The following is a 12,975-nucleotide window of genomic DNA, read 5'->3' as shown; positions in this document are numbered from 1 at the left end:
GGCAACAGAGCAAGACTCTGTCTCAGAAAAAAAAGAAAATGTTCTGGAATTAGATAGTGGTGTTGGTTGTACAACTCTATCAGCATACTAAAAACTACTGAATGGTATACTTTTAGACAATAAATTTTTCATCTCAATAAAGCTATAATTACAAAGACATAAATAAATAAAATTAAATCTCAGTAGATTTTTCATTTGGGATTCTCAGATCCTGACAGTGCAGGGTTTAAAGGGCAAACAGAAGAACAGAATTGAGGGATTTTAAATTAATCAAATGTAAGTTAGTCAACTCCCGATCACTAACACTAGTAGAGTATGTTAAGACATGTATGAACTAAAATAATAACAATGATTTATATTTGGCTTTAGAATAAAGAAACATCAGGAATTCTTAATGGAAATATTAACTGAAAAGAAGAGTACTAAACCATTCAGAAAAGTCTTCACTAAAAGAAAAATTTTAACTCCTCATCAAATAAAATAAAACTACACAGTGATGATCTGCCTCTCAAAGGGTCATGATGTTGCCCAGCTTTCTTGTCTTGCACCCCTACTCAATTTCCTCAAGGTACACGTTCTTTACTCAGCATAAATACACTGCAAAGCACCAGCCTAAGCTGACTGTAGCCTTTAATATTCTTCTTGGAGCTGGGAAAGCAGCCCAAAAACTGACATTCAAAAGAATTCCTTCCTGGGTGATATTCAAAGTAGAAATAAATAAGGACTCTTGGGGTGGAGTGAGGAGGAGGAGGAGTTAAAGAACTTATTAGAGCAGGTGCTAACATTTGAAACAAGCTCCGATCAAACGAAACTCTGAGAGAAGAAGCCGGCATTTATGACTGTAATAGATGACCTACTCACTGGTTTTTCACACCTCTCTGGCCCCTGCTAAACCCTCTGCTTCTTGTTAAGGCTGTGCTGGGAGAAAAAAAATAAGATACTCCTACAAAATGTAAAGCAGACAATATAAGCCTTAGCCCTGGTACTATACCTGATTCCACCACAGAATATTAGAGCTATCTGCACTGAATGAGTAGGGGGAATGGAGATGGCTGAGATGGCTGAGTAATCTCCCACTTAGTAAAAAACAGAAATCCCAGAGTTGTTGGAATTAAGAAAAGGGGGTCTAGAAAATGAAAACCTGCAGATGATATTAGAGGAACAAACTTTAAAGGCTCTGTTAAACAGAGAGAAAAAAGGTAGGCATCTGCCCCTTTTGTCCCTGCCCCATCCATCTGCCTTCTTACCTCATTGTTCATGTAATGTAGATCAAGAGGTTGTCCAAATACTGTTGTCACCTTGTGCTCCACATCTTCATATTTCACAGGCCGGCTGAATGCTATAATTCTGAAAAGAAACAGAAAGAAAGGTTGGTTAACTGTACATTTAAAATGTAGGGTTTAAAAAGCAATGGTCTGAGTATATTCTTCCTTTCTTCTCAACATAGGATTCTCTGTTTTCTTTCACTCAGTTTGCCTTTTCCCGACTGTTTCCTTTTTTCCTCTTCTCTACTGTTACCTTTCACCCTCTAAGCATCTATCAGGTTTGACAACAGTACCCACAACTATTGCTCAGTCCCAACCATTCATCTACCACTTCAGCTTAGACTCTTCTGCCAATGACAGAAGAGGCCACTAGGTTTAAAAACTATGTTCCAACTACAAGAACACACAGATACATGGAAGGGGAACAATACACACTGGGGCTGTTGGGACTTGGGGAGGGAGAGCATCAGGAAGAATAGCTAAAGCATACTGGGCTCAATACGTAGGTCATAGATTAACCTGTGCAGCAAACCACCACGGCACACGTTTAACTATGTAACAAACCTGCATATCCTACACACGTAACCCAGAACTTAAAAGTTGAAAGAAAAAAAAGTTATTTAGGAAATAAGCTAGAAAACGTAGAGACTGGAGTAGCAGTACTGAAAACATGGCCTCAACTCCTAAGGGACTCAACTCTAAGACTTGAAAGGTCTTTTCCATTGTTCATCTTTGAGATGCCATAAAAATCTCCATACTGATTTTCCTCAGAATTAAGATTTTCTACTACAGAGTCACAGGAATTCCCCCTTGAGTTGGTGATATGCCTGATCAGTTTTCTTAACCAGTGTCATATCTGTGCATGTAAATAGTATTGATATTGAAGCTTGTCTGGAGAGACTCATTAGGTCAGTTTGAAGAACAATTTCTACAAATATAAGGTAGAGTAAGGACTCATCCAAAGAGGTGTAAAATATGATTTGTTATTAAATACTTCAGCAAAATTTAAAAGTGGGAATTGATTAAAAAAAAAAAGATTGGGAAAATGTTAGTAATGTTGAAGCTGGGTGACAGGTCCATGGGAGTTCAGTTTAATACTCTGTCTACTTTTGAGGGTGCTTGAAATTTCCATAATAAAAAGTTGTGGGGTTTTTTGTTTGTTTGGAAACAGTCTCACTCTGTCACCTAGGCTGGAGTACAGTGGCATGGTAACGGCTCACTGCAGCTTTAACCTCTGGGGCTAAGGCAATCCTCCTGCCTCAGCTTCCCAAGTAGCTGGGACTACTGGCATGCAGGGGCTAATTTTTTATTTTGTGTAGGGATGGGCCTCAATAAGTTGCCCAGGCTGATCACAGGCAATCCTCCCACGTCAGCCTTCCAAACTGCTGGTATTACAGGTGTAAGCCACCATGCTTGGCCAATAAAAAGTTTTAACGAATGTATTAGGTGGAACTATATGAGACTACTGATGGCCAACCACTTTTGATATACAAAAGCGGCAATTTTATATGGTTTCAACCTAATACTCTAGAACATAGATGATTAAAAATAATCAGAGACAAATGAAACAGAAAAGAATATCAGAAAGAAACTCATACACATACGTACTCTCAAATTTATATAAGAAAATACAGAATCAAAAAAAAATCTTGGGGGCCAAGCATGATGGCTCACACCTGTAATCTCAGCACGTTGGGAGGCCAAGGTAGGAGGCTTGCTTGAGGCTAGGAGCTCCAGAGCAGCCTGGGCAAGATAGTGAGCGCTCCTGTCTACTAAAAATTTTTTTAAAAATTAGCCAGGTGTGATAGCACATGCCTATAGTTCCAGCTACTTGGGGGGCTGAGGTGGGAGGATCACTTGAGCCCAGGAAGTCAAGGCTGTAGTGAGCTGTGATCATGCCACTGTACTCCAGCCTAGGCGACAGAATGAGACTCTGTCTAAAATATATATATATATATAGAGAGAGAGAGAGAGAGAGAGACAGAAAGAGAAGGTCTTCCTAACCATAACATAAAATACAGAAGACAAGCCAGGCATGATGGCTCATGCCTGTAATCCCAGCACTTTGGGAGGCTGAGGTGGGTGGATCATCTGAGGTCAGGAGTTCAAGACTAGCCTGGCCAACATGGCAAAACCCCATCTCTACTAAAAAATTTAAAAATTACCTGGGTGTGGTGGCACATGCCCTGTAATCCCAGCTACTTGGGAGACTGAAGCAGGAGAATCACTTGAACCCAGGAGGCGGAGGTTGCAGTGAGCTGAGATCACACCACTGCACTCCAGCCTGGGCAACAGAGCGAGACTCCGTCTCAAATAAATAAATAAATAAATAAATAAATAAAATTCTGATTTCAAAATAAACCATCAACAAAGTTAAATATCAAACTTTGAGAAAATACTTGTAAAAAATCAATAAAAGACAATCTAATAGAAAAGGCAAAAGATTAGACAATTCACAGAAGAATTTTAAGTGGCTAATAAAACACATGAAAAGATGCTCATTGTGACTAGAGAAATGCCTATTAAAACAACCTTCATCTCTTAGTAAACCTAGGCAGGATAAAATCAGACTAGTGTGTGTTGGAGCAGGCAGTATTCAGCCATGGGCCTGCACAGTTCTTGTCCTCTTCCATGCTGAGAGGAAGAAGAGTGTGGTTCTTTCTCATCTTCCCTGCTCCCCCAGAGTGGGAAGTGGTGTAACCAGAGGAAGAAGCAATAAGCCACAAGAGAGAGGGATCTAAACCATTGGGTTTTAATAAAATCTGACCAGATAATTTCTTTCATGTTCTTCTGTGACAGGTTGAGAACATGTCTCGGTGAGAAGTATAAATCGGTGAGAAGTATAAAAGCCTTCATCATCTAGAACTGTATCTGCACTATTCAATATGGCAGCCATTAACCACATATGACTATTTAAATTTAAATTGATTAAACTGAACATTGGTTCCTGAACAGGTACAGTGGCTCATGCCTGTAATCCCAGAACTCTGGAAGGCCAAGGCAGGCAGATCTCTTGAGTCCAGGAGTTTAAAACCAGCCTGGGCAACATGGCAAAACCCTGTCTCTACAAAAATTACCTGGCTATGGCAGAGTGCCTGTTGTCCCAGGCACCTGGGAGGTTGAGGCAGGAGGACTGCTTGAGCCCAGGAGGTGGAGGCTCCATGATTATGCCACTGTACTCCAGCCTGGACAACAGAGACCTTGTCTTTTTTCTTTTTTTTTTTTTTTTTGAGACCAGTCTTGCTCTGCCGCCCAGGCTGGAGTGGCATTATCTCGGCTCACTGCAAGCTCCGCCTCCTGGGTTCAAGCCATTCTCCTGCCTCAGCCTCCCGACTAGCTGGGACTACAGATGTGCGCCACCACACCCAGATAATTTTTGTATTTTTAGTAGAGATGGGGTTTCGCCATGTTGGCCAGGCTGGTCTCGAACCCCTGACCTCAGGTGATCTTCCTGCCTCAGCCTCCCAAAGTGCTGGGATTACAGGCATGAGCCACTGTACCTGGCCCAGAGACCCTGTCTTAAAAGAAGAACGTTCCTCTGTCTCACCAACCACATTTCAAGTACTCACTAACCACATGTACAGTAGCCATATGTGTACTGGATAGCACAGATATAGAATATTTCCATTATAGCAGAAAGTTCTATTGGGCAACATTGATAGACTATTTATATAAACCATAATCTATCCTTCACGCAAAGCCTAACATCTCAAGAAGATAATTCCTTCATGTTTTTTTCCTTTGTCCATCACCACCTTTCATTTTTGGAAATCATACTGCTAACCAAATTAGTTTCATCTCCACTAGGAAATCCATTCAGACTATAATCCTTTTTTTTTTTTTTTTTTTTTTTTGGTGATGGAGTCTCACTCTGTCCCCCAGGCTGGAGTGCAGTGGCTCAATCTCGGCTCACTGCAACCTCCATCTCCCGGGTTCAAGTGATTCTCCTGCCTTAACCTCCCGAGTAGCTGGGACTACAGGCGCCAGCCACCACGCCCGGCTAATTTTTGTATTTTTAGTAGAGACAGGGTTTCACCACATTGGTCAGGCTGGTCTTGAACTCCTGACCTTGTTATCTGCCCGCCTCAGCCTACCAAAGTGCTGGGATATACAGGCGTGAGCCACCATGCCCGGCCCAGACTGTAATTCTTATATTTTTTTCTTCCAAATCAACTGTCCTAAGCAGTGATACTGTTAGGTGCTATCTAGATGGATTCTCTAGATAGAGGTGTTTTCTGAAGCCGTTTGAAAGGATAGCTTTCTATTAATTCCTAATAGCAAATCATACCCCTCCTCCTTCAAGGCCTCAGCAACAGTTCAAAAGGGTCCAGCCTTTCTGGATAAAATACCAGAAGTCCAATCAGATGTCCCTAGCACACTATTGAAAAAGGATCACGATCAGAAATAAATTCTTCTGCATTTGGCCTGGCAATGAGCCATTCAAAACCCACAAAAGCAGCTTGAAAGTCTGATCAAGATCAGAGGCCAGGACTCCCAGATTAGGTAAGATCTAAACTGCTGCCATCCTATTGAATAACAGGCATTTTTAGGCCAGTGCTTCAAAGAGAGGTCTAACACCTGTGCAACCACCCCCATCAGTGTGTCATTAACGTTTCCAAAGGGAAGGAGATCTTAATCTACAATCCTTCTCCCCAGCCCTCCTTGGGCCAAGAGGGAGGACAGTCAGGGGTCTGGTCCCCATAGTCTCAAAGCAAAGGGAAAGTCAGCCCATCAGAATGAATACCTGTCATGGATAAGTGCGAAAAGTCATGACTTCCTTCCTCTTTTCTGTGAATTCTAATTCTATAAGGGCCTACATTTAGATAAATACTACCCATATTCCCGGTAAAAAGTTAAAAATGCCCACAATGACATTCTCTACAAAATCCTGACATGAAATACATGAAACTAGAGCTATGTGGCACAGAGTACTAACTCTGTTGGCTTCCCTGCACCAACTTCATTAAGTCCTCAATTCCACACATAGTACGCAAACACTGAAATGCCATGGCTCTGAAAACAGCTCCATAAAAAGATAATGCACTGTTTTCAAAACCTTGATAGCAATGTTCTGCTGCTCAGGGCTTCAGAAGGCCATTCCTGCCTGACCACCTTAAATATTTGTGGTTTCAACCTGGCAGCTTCTCTGAAACCAAACACACTTTCTCAGTGTAAGCCTGCTCACTGTAACTGCATACCACTTTGGGAACAGGGAATTCAGGAGAGCCTAACTGCATAATTGGGCTCCAACACAATTGAGCTTTTGATTGAAAACTCTCTATTGCTCTGAGTTTGGCCATCCCTTTAAAACTCAGGTTGGAAAGTGTGAAAAGTAGCAACAATGAAGTCACAATTTAACTTCTCTGCTAATGGCAGGACACAGGAAGAGCAGCTGGGGACAGAGCTCAGACCTTCCTCCCTCCAGGCCTGGAACTCACATGGGAGCAGAAGGACCCTGGCTCTGCAGACCACACTTTCCACAATGTTTCCACCGGGCTGCCTCTGACAACCTTGTAGGGTTGTGAATGTGTATTTTAAAGGGAGAATACTAGCCACAGGTCTCCTCTGGAGCCAGCTGCAAAGCAGGCTGAAAGGTACCAACTGCAGAGAACTACCAGAATCAAGAATGTTTGGAGGTACTAAGGTCCTATGGTGATACTCTTAAAGTAGGAAGACCTCATACCAATGGGTATGCTTTTCACCTGTCCAAATGCTCAAAGCAAAGGAAAGCTGGGGGTGGGAGTGGGGGGGTATATCAATGAGAGGGAAAGGCAAATAATGGAAAAATCACTGAAAGGCACATTTATGTGTACATGTGTCACACATGCGCAAACACGCAAGGTCCCGAATATCCCATGACCAGAGCTCTGTATGCTTTCTGAATGTTTTCCTTAAATAACTTTAGAAATTAAGTACAGTCTGGCCGGGCGCGGTGGCTCAAGCCTGTAATCCCAGCACTTTGGGAGGCCGAGACAGGTGGATCACAAGGTCAGGAGATCAAGACCATCCTGGCTAACACGGTGAAACCCCGTCTCTACTAAAAAATACAAAAAAACTAGCCAGGCGAGGTGGCGGGCACTTGTGGTCCTGGCTACTCGGAAGGCTGAGGCAGGAGAATGGCGTAAACCCGGGAGGCGGAGCTTGCAGTGAGCCGAGATCCGACCACTGCACTCCAGCCTGGGTGACAGAGTGAGACTCCGTCTCAAAAAAAAAAAAAAAAAAAGAAATTAAGTACAGTCACATTTTTTCTACTGAGAACTTCTACCTTGGCTTCCCACAAAAAATAACAATAACGAAAATACTGACAATGGAGAAAAGGACAGAAGAGTTTTGTAACATTACTTTCACTTCCCTAATGAGATAAGATTCAGAACACAGACTGAAAAATTCCCCCTTTCTATGTCCTCAAAGGAGCTAAAATCTTTTACAACTGATGGACTTGGTTCAGCTTCCCATGACCTAGACACATCATGAAGAAACTTCTAATTCACCAACCTCACCCTTGACGTGGACAAAGCCAGGGCTGCTCTACTGGGAATAGTAATGGCACCATATCACAGGAGAATCCTGCCCTCCCTCTAAAGCCCACAGGTGACACAGTGTCAGTGTGTCTGAAAGCCATGATTCTGAGTAGGGCCGGAGTCCTCACTTCCTAACAAAATGTCAGACCTCACAGCAGCAGACTAGAGCAGAATAGTAAAACATCAGCAGTTGAAATGGCTTCCAATGCTAAGATAGGAACAATGTTCAATTAGCAGGCCAAGACAAGGGTGAAACTTTCCTCCCTTTATGCCCAATCCACCCCACTACCCAACCAGTGGCCCCACAGGGATCAGGACAGGAGAATGACTTCCATGAACTCAATGCTATTTGAGAAGTCTGGCATACATGAACACAACTACTCATCAGAAGGCAGACTTACCGCCTCTCCCCATTGTGCTCAAACTTGATTCTGACGTCACTCTGCCAAAAAGAATGATAGACAGGTTAGAGAATTCTCTGGAATGTTTCACTCCTGCCATTCCCAAGAAAGCCTTGAGCAGCCCGTTAGCAACATTAGGCATACATCCCTGATGGCTCCTGGTCCAGCTTCTTTTCCTAGATAGGCATGGGCATTCCTTTCCAATGAGTTAAAACTTCCAGTTCTGGCCGGGCGCGGTGGCTCAAGCCTGTAATCCCAGCACTTTGGGAGGCCGAGACAGGCGGATCACGAGGTCAGGAGATCGAGACCATCCTGGCTAACACGGTGAAACCCCGTCTCTACTAAAAAATACAAAAAACTAGCCGGGCGAGGTGGCAGGCGCCTGTAGTCCCAGCTACTCAGGAGGCTGAGGCAGGAGAATGGCGTAAACCCGGGAGGCGGAGCTTGCAGTGAGCTGAGATCCGGCCACTGCACTCCAGCCCGGGCGACAGAGCAAGACTCCGTCTCAAAAAAAAAACAAAAAACAAAAAACAAAAAACTTCCAGTTCTAACATCAGAGGCAACAAAGCTCTTAGGGTAAGATCCTGAGGTGGCTGCCCAGCTCAGTTTCTATGCTGTGACACGCTGTTTCTAGCTTCATACACACCCTATTTCTACAACTGGCTCTGGAAGTTCCTCCCACTCTATCACCTCCTGACCAGGATATCTTTCCTTGTTGGCTGATGTGACTGAAGACAAAAAGAAATTTTGCTGCTGACGCTTTCTAGCTATATGACCACAAGAAAGTTACTTATCCTCTGTGAGTCTTAGTTTTTCCACCTGTAGAGTCAGCCTAAACATATCTTGCAGAGTTCTTATTTAAGTAAATGTAAGTAAAACTTACAACTAAATGTAAGTAAAATACCTGACACATAATAGACATGCAATATTTGTTTTTTGCTGCTGCTGCCATTGGTACCACTATCACTGATTTCCCACGACCCTTCCAAAGCTACCCCAATGGTGGTAAAGTAGGACCTTATACACAGTCCCCAGCCTTTTCCAAAATGACCATGATGAGTAGCCTGTAAACTGCAAGAGAGTAGAGATCAAGTCTATCATGTTTCTTTTTTTTTTTTTTTTTTTTTTTTGAGACGGAGTCTCACTCTGTCACCCAGGCTGGAGTGCAGTAGCATGATATCGGCTCACTGCAACCTCCGCCTCCCGGGTTCAAGCGATTCTCTTGCCTCAGCCTCCCGAGGTCTATCATGTTTCAATATCCCCAGTGCCAGGAAAAGGAAATGGCATATAATATTTGTGCTTAATATTTGTTAAGTGGTTGAATGAATTGAAGAACAGAACTAAGTATAAATATGAGAAATAAGAGGAAGTAGAAGTGTTAAAATGACAAAGAACAAATTAAGGAGAAAGAGATATTGCAAAAGAGAGATTACAAACAACTTGAGGGAGTTTAAAAAATGACAGGGAAAGGAGAGAGATATTACAGAAGAACAGGCGCAGAGGAAAAGAAAAGATGGGCAGGAAACCAGCAAATAACAGAGATAAAAGAGAGAATGAAGTCACAGTCGATGAAGAAAAATTATATTGAAGAAGACAAATTAATAGGCTATGGCTTGGAAGAAAGAGGGCTTAAGAGTATTTGAAGATGAGGAACACATAGCAAACACAGAAGATGACAGAAAAGGGAGTGAGTTTGAAAGGAAGGGTAGGTGCCTAAAGGACTCCCTTTTCCCAAGGCATTAGGGGACTAGACTTCTCTTCCAGTTCAATGAATCACAAGAGTAGTTCTAATTTACACTGTAAAAATTATTAAAGACCCCAAAGAGCTTTTGCTTATGTGGATTATATCTATTGGTATTTACCATATTCGAAATTAAAACTGAGAAAATTTACTTTATTAATTTAAAATGGCAATTAAAGGCCAGGCACAGTGGCTCACAACTGTAATCCCAGCACTTTGGGAGGCCGAGGCGGGCAGATCACTGGAGGTCGAGAGTTCGAGACCAGCCTGGCCAACACAGTGAAACCCCATCTCTACTTAAAATACAAAAATTATGCCGTGAGTAGTGGCGCACACCTGTAATCCCAGCTACTCGGAAGGCTGAGGCAGGAGAATCACTTGAACCTAGGAGGCAGAGGTTGCAGTGAGCTGAGACAGTGCCGTTGCACTCCAGTCTGGGTGACAGAGTGAGACCCTGTCTCAAAAAAAATACAACCCTGATATAGCCTTCTTATCCTTTAAGATAACACATGGACCACTTTATCTATTAATAACAATGATAATAACTAATGTTTATTGAGCATTTACCACAAACCAAGCATTGTTCTAAGCATGTTTACATATATTAGTTAAACTGATCCTCAAAACAAGTACCATTATTATCTCTATTTTACAGAAAATAACTGAGTTACAACAAGATTAAGTAAGTTCCCCCAAGGTCAGGTCATATTGCTTGTAAAGGAAGAGGTAGGATTTGAACCCTGGAACTCTGACTCTTAACTACCATGCTATGCTACAACTTAAGTCACACAGGCACTGAGAGCAGTTTTTCACTATCTTCTTTTTCCCGTTCCCCTGAAATTCTAAAGTTACCATGACAAGAGTCCTCCAAAGCAGAGTTGCCATGCTGTGATGTGTGGTCTCCAGGTTCCCACACTACTTCCTCAACTGGATCTGGAGTATCCTGAGTGCTCTATGAAGTTTGTAGTCCTGTCTGCCCCTGCAGGTGGGTTACACATCCTTTTACCTGTTCCTGCCTATCACCCAGCATACCTCGCTGTAGCTCTATTGTTTTAATTAATAAATTTTATTTTTAGAACAGTTTTAGATTTACAGAAAAACTGAGCATACAGCAGAGTTCTGATATATCCTTCTCCCCTTTGTACACAGTTTCCCCTGTTATTATTATTGTTATTACTGAGACAGGGTCTTACTCCTGCCACCCAAGCTGGAGTGCAGTGTTACGATCACGGCTCACTGCAGCCTCGACTTCCCAGGCACAGGTGACTGATTCTCCCACCTCAGCCTCCCATGTAGCTGGGACTACAAACAGGCACATGTCACCGCACTGGGCTAATTTGTAACTTTTTGTAGAGATGGGGTCTTGCCATGTTGCCCAGGCCAGTCTCAAACTCCTGGGCTCAAGCAATCTGTCCACCTCAACCTCCCAAAGTGCTGGGATTACAGGCATGAGCAACCACACCCAGCCAGTTTCCCCTATTATTAATATCTTACATTAGTATGGTGTATTTCTTTTTGTTAAAATTAATCGATACTGATATACCAAATAAGTCCATAGTTTATTCACATATTTCCTCAGGTTTTTTTTCTTTTTTTGTCTAATTTTTTTTTTTTTTTTTCATTTTTAAAAGTTTTGGGCCAGGTGTAGTGGCTCATGCTTCTAATCCCAACACTTTGGGAAGCCGAGGTTTGAGGAGCCCAGGTTTGTTTGAGCCCAGGTGTTTGAGATCAGTCTGGGCAACATAGCAAAACGCCATCTCTACAAAAAATACAAAAATTAGCTGGTTCTGGTGGCACATGCCTGTAGTCTCAGCTACTTGGGACGCTGAGGCAAGAGGATTGCTTGAGCCCAGGGGGGCTTGAGGTTGCAGTGAGCCATGATCAGCCACTGGACTCCAGCCTGGGTGAAAGAGCAAGGATTCTGTCTCAAAAATAAACTAAAAAAAAAAAAAAAAATTAGGTTAAAAAATAAACAACAGCTTTCATTCTTAAACTGGGACAACATTTTATTTATTTTTTTAATTTTATTTTTTTATTTTTGGAGACAGAGTCTCGCTCTGTTGCCCAGGCTGCAGTGCAGTTGGCATGATCTCGGCTCACTGCAGCCTCTGTCTCCTGGGTTCAAGTGATTCTCCTGCCTCAGCCTCCCACGTAGCTGGGATTACAGGCATGCACCACCACGCCTGGTTAATGTTTGTATTTTTAGTAGAGACAAGGTTTCACCATGTTGGCCAGGTTGGTCTCGAACTCTTAACCTCAAGTGATCCGCCCGCCTTGGCCTCCCAAAGTGCTCGGATTACAGGCGTGAGCCACTGCGCCCAGCCCTAGGAACATTGTATTTAGATATACTAACAAAGGAATCTCCTCAGTCCCTTTATGGAACTGAAGGAACTAAATTTATTTCATAATGAGCCATAACCTAAGCACTGCTCTACAAGAATTTATTCAGAAAGGGAATTAAACTTTTGTTCCAAACCACAAATCACTGCTACTTAAGACTAACCGAGCCTGTGACCAAAAAGCAGTGTAAACAAAGATGCTTCTTTGATGCCACGACAGCCTTACAAGCTTCCATGAACCACATGATAGGCCCAAATCTGAGTTCCTAAATCTGAATTTCACCTGTCAGGTTGACCATAATAAGTCATAGATAAGGGAAGTTCAGATAAAGATAATTTGATTCAATGCCTTCCAGCCAGCCATTCTCCTTGTCCTCTCTGAGGCATTTCACACTGGTGGCCAACTCTATTTCCAACTTCTGTGACTCTATCCCAGCACAGGGAACCTGCTACCACTCTGACCACTTCTGCTTCTTTGCTGGTTCCTCTTGTTCATGCCCTCTCCCACCCCTCCCCAAACATGTGACCATTCCTCAACCTTGCGACTTCTGACTTTTGGCTTTCTCCTGCTCTGCACACAACTTCTCAGTGGGCCTCTAAATAGAAGATTCCTCAATCTCTGTATCTAGCCCCAATCTCTGAAGCAAGGCTCATCTGCTTGCCACGTATCTGAGGCCAATATGTAGTTGTTAAGAATGTAGCACTGGA

The 12,975-nt window shown here is 42.8% G+C and overlaps 1 protein-coding gene across 5 annotated transcripts in view; it reads right to left on the bottom strand.

The window, feature by feature from the left end:
• Window positions 1-12,975, bottom strand: part of MAP3K3 (mitogen-activated protein kinase kinase kinase 3) — a 74,562-nt gene that overhangs the window by 41,510 nt on the left and 20,077 nt on the right. For all 5 annotated transcript variants that reach the window (XM_025360957.1, XM_025360952.1, XM_025360956.1 and 2 more), the window contains 2 exons: window positions 8,188-8,228; window positions 1,248-1,347 (listed from right to left, as the gene is read on the bottom strand). In XM_025360957.1, the coding sequence (XP_025216742.1) occupies window positions 1,248-1,259 (12 nt within the window). In that variant the 5' untranslated portion in view covers window positions 1,260-1,347; window positions 8,188-8,228. The remainder of the gene's footprint in view (window positions 1-1,247; window positions 1,348-8,187; window positions 8,229-12,975) is intronic.

The sequence above is a fragment of the Theropithecus gelada genome, chromosome 16 (genome assembly GCF_003255815.1).
Source record: "Theropithecus gelada isolate Dixy chromosome 16, Tgel_1.0, whole genome shotgun sequence".
In the NCBI taxonomy this organism is placed as follows: domain Eukaryota; kingdom Metazoa; phylum Chordata; class Mammalia; order Primates; family Cercopithecidae; genus Theropithecus; species Theropithecus gelada.
Note: the sequence above shows the minus strand (reverse complement) of the source record. Positions and strands in the feature narration are given on the sequence as shown.